Below are 3,539 nucleotides of genomic sequence, written 5' to 3' on the forward strand. Positions count from 1 at the left end.
AAAAATTATTCCGTACTTCATTACAGAATGAAAATAGGCAAAATAAATCAATTTGAGAGTCTCAGTATTGCTGACATGAAACATGCTTCTAACTGCGTAGCATGCTCCACTTAACTTAGGGATCAATTTATCTATATGGTTCGACCAACTTAGGTGGCTATCAATTTGCAAGCCAAGGAATTTCGTATTTACTGTCTCTTCTATATATTTTCCATTATATCCAATATTTAAAACATAGGGAGGGGCATTATTTGTTGTAAATTTCATTACATTTGTTTTGTTTAAATTTAGGGCAAGTCTGTTAGCATTGAACCATTTATTCATGTGGGAGAGTACTCTGTTTGATATTGCACAGAAATCATCAAACATTTTACTAGAGATTATAACACTTGTATCATCAGCAAATATTATGGGTTCTGATGAAAAATTTATTGTTGGTGGAAGGTCATTTATATATATTATGAAAAGCAGGGGAAACCGAAGTACTCGGAGAAAACCTGCCCCAGCGCCACTTTGTCCACCACAAATCCCACTTGACCAGACCAGGGATCGAACCCAGGCCGCCGTCGTGGGAAGCCAGTGACTAAACACTTGAACTATGGCACGGCCCAAACTGCTTGCAGATTGGTTGTCTTATGGAAAAAACCTTTCCCTTCTCCTCCTCCTCCTCCTCCAATCATTGATCCCCCTATGTTTGTGTGTACTATTTCTTTCTTCTATTTTATCTTCCCCCACTTCATCCCTCTGTCTTGTCCTTGGTCTTTCCACAGTTGTTTATTTGCAATCTTCATTTTTTATGTTTTCAAAGGAATCTCATTTTTAACCAAGCCTAACATATGCCCATATCACTGTATCCTTATCCTTAACTTCACAGCTTTTCTTGTACTCTTTCTACTTTCAGATCCAACCCCTGATTTGTTCTGTAATACTCTTTAGAAATTTCATTTCTGCTGCTTGTGATCTGCATACATCTCTGTCAGTGCGTTTCTTCACCTAGTTAATGTTCATTAACTTTTCAGCTTGAATTACTGTTTTAATCTTTATTTATCTTCCAGGCAATGTGCCATGTCCAATTGTGTATGGTGCGGTTGTAGATTCTGCGTGCCTGGTATGGGAGATGGCATCTGGAGAGAGGGGTGCTTGCAGGCTCTATGATGCTGATGTCTTCCGGAAGTTTTACCATGGTGAGTTATTCTGTGCAGTTTGTTGTATTAGTCATACTTGAGAGAGACTGGCTGGTCTATACCACTAAACCATTTTTTTTTATAATTTGAGTTTCAGTGTATTTGAAATAAGTTTTTGTTTTACATATGTCTATAATTTATGTCAATAGCTCTATAGAAAGCTGACATACTAGATATGATGATAAATGAAAAATTATCTGAATAAGATAAATAGTAACAAAGGAGGCTAAACGTTTTGCAGTGAAGACTTCAATGGCAGTGAGCTGTATCAGTACAAAATTAATTTCCAACTGCCTCTTCCTCCATTATCATTTATCATGGACTGTTTGTTTTTTCTTTTACTGTTTACCTTATTGAACAATTAAAACCTTCAACAGACAGTTGAATGATATAAAATGTTGTTTACCTACCTGAGCATTACGAGAAGGCAGAGACTGGGTTTCCGTACACAGAGGAAAGACATTCACAGAACACTAATTTTCTCTCTGACATCTATGAAGGGAGAATAAGAAAAACCAATGTGTGCTATGGTGTAAATGTCTTTCATCTTCTTTGGAATTTCATTGAAATATATTTTCAGTTGTACATTGGCATTCTATTATCTATGTTAAAAACAGTGAATGGTTTCTAAATGTGTGGCTTGGAAATTTAATTCTGACTGTCTCTGATATATAGGCCTCATATGTAATCCATAGTAGAAACCAAGTTCCTTTGTTCTGTGCCACAACTCTACAGTAAATATCATTGATGGACATTGTAGGTACCAAGTCACCCTTGTGTTATTGCATTATTAATAGCAATAACATATATTGCTTCCAACAGGGACTACTGGAGCCATTCTTCTCTGTGCATTCTTCATGGACATCATTGTATGGTACAAAGCAGGCAGCATTAATTTTGTGGATGAACAGGTCCCTCCGCAAGAAGAGGAATTAAATCCTATCACAGGGAAAGCTCGGTCAGAAACTAGTGTATGACATAGTGACATGGCTGTGCCATGTGACTTAAGCAAACACTGACACATTCATTAGCATTGAGATGCAGAATCATCATTCAATGCAGTGAACATGAAGACTGATTACACCCCCTTCCAGCTCTCAGCGATGGAATGTTACAAGAAATTATGTATGTAACAGGTTCAGTAGCAACCACAACTACTTGCTGTCATTCCTATGAGAGAAAACTGGAAATTTACTCAACTGCATTGTAGATGCAGCTGTTTGAAACTTGTCTCACTGTATGCTTTGTTCTTAAAACACTATATATATATCAGCAGTTTTATAGCACGATTTATATTTCCTCAAAATATAGATACCATTTCTTTCAAAGCTCAAGCATGGGGGTTGCTATGCAATTGTCAGAAGCTTAGGTATGTTTGTAATGTGCCACTATGTGGTTTGGAATTGTATTATTGGCTGCAAGAAGAATACATTGTTATGTTCATTTGTGAAAGGGATCATTACCTATCCAACTTGTCACTTGTCTGTACAGTGTTTCTGCTTACAGGTTGTCAGGAATACCACCTGATTTGTATGGTCTGATTTACCGAACCTGAGTATCCTTACTGTTATAAAATCATCTGTAAATGACTTAAAATCTTGGTTTTGTGGTTAGCTTGCCTGTGTCATATTCTGGAGATCCACATTTTCAGCCTGAATACTGGTTGTTCTGTCTGAGGTTTCCATGACTGTCATTAGTTTCTCCAGGCAAATGCTGGAATATTGACTTCAAATAAATGACAGACGTTTCTTTCCACACCTTGCCTAATTCATTATCATCTTCACATTTGATGCTACATACATTAGCAATGCTGTTGAGGCAACGCTGTTAAAGGAATTAGGTACCCTAACCATTGTCTGACACTAATTATTCTTCATTGTAACAGGAAAGTCACAATATCTAAGATAATATATACAAAAAATTAAAATTTGCTTAGTGGGGGGTGGAATCCAACAGGGTCATTCAGCATAGTGGCAAACTGATTGGCCTATTGTACCTGCCCCAGGTGAGTATGATGATGGAGCATTTGGTGGAATGAAGATTGGCAGGGGAAACCGAAGAACTCGGAGAAAACCTGCCCCAGCGCCACTTTGTCTGCCACAAATCCAACTTGACCAGACCAGGGATCGAACCCAGGCCACCATGGTGGTATGATATATAAAAACACAGGTTTCACATTTTGAAGAGGAATGGGTAAGACTAATGGAGAAGTTCAGTCTGAAAAAAAAAGTAAATCAGGTTTAAGACTATTCAATATCAATTTTTTTCTCAACCAAATTTTATTACAATATTCTATTAGTTCTCCTGATTTAATTTTTGTGTAAAATGAAGAATTACCATAATTGATTATGATAT

General features: G+C 37.0%; 1 protein-coding gene across 4 annotated transcripts in view; it reads left to right on the forward strand.

Moving 5' to 3' along the window:
- The window catches only part of LOC111870568 (solute carrier organic anion transporter family member 74D), a 261,138-nt gene extending 257,907 nt beyond the window's left edge, over positions 1 to 3,231 (forward strand). For all 4 annotated transcript variants that reach the window (XM_023862954.2, XM_033753895.1, XM_023862955.2 and 1 more), the window contains 2 exons: positions 1,056 to 1,184; positions 2,007 to 3,231. In XM_023862954.2, coding sequence (XP_023718722.1) covers positions 1,056 to 1,184; positions 2,007 to 2,161 — 284 coding nt within the window. In that variant the 3' untranslated portion in view covers positions 2,162 to 3,231. The remainder of the gene's footprint in view (positions 1 to 1,055; positions 1,185 to 2,006) is intronic.
- The last annotated feature ends 308 nt before the right edge of the window (positions 3,232 to 3,539 follow it).

This window comes from Cryptotermes secundus, unplaced genomic scaffold, assembly GCF_002891405.2.
Source record: "Cryptotermes secundus unplaced genomic scaffold, Csec_1.0 scaffold117, whole genome shotgun sequence".
Taxonomy (NCBI): domain Eukaryota; kingdom Metazoa; phylum Arthropoda; class Insecta; order Blattodea; family Kalotermitidae; genus Cryptotermes; species Cryptotermes secundus.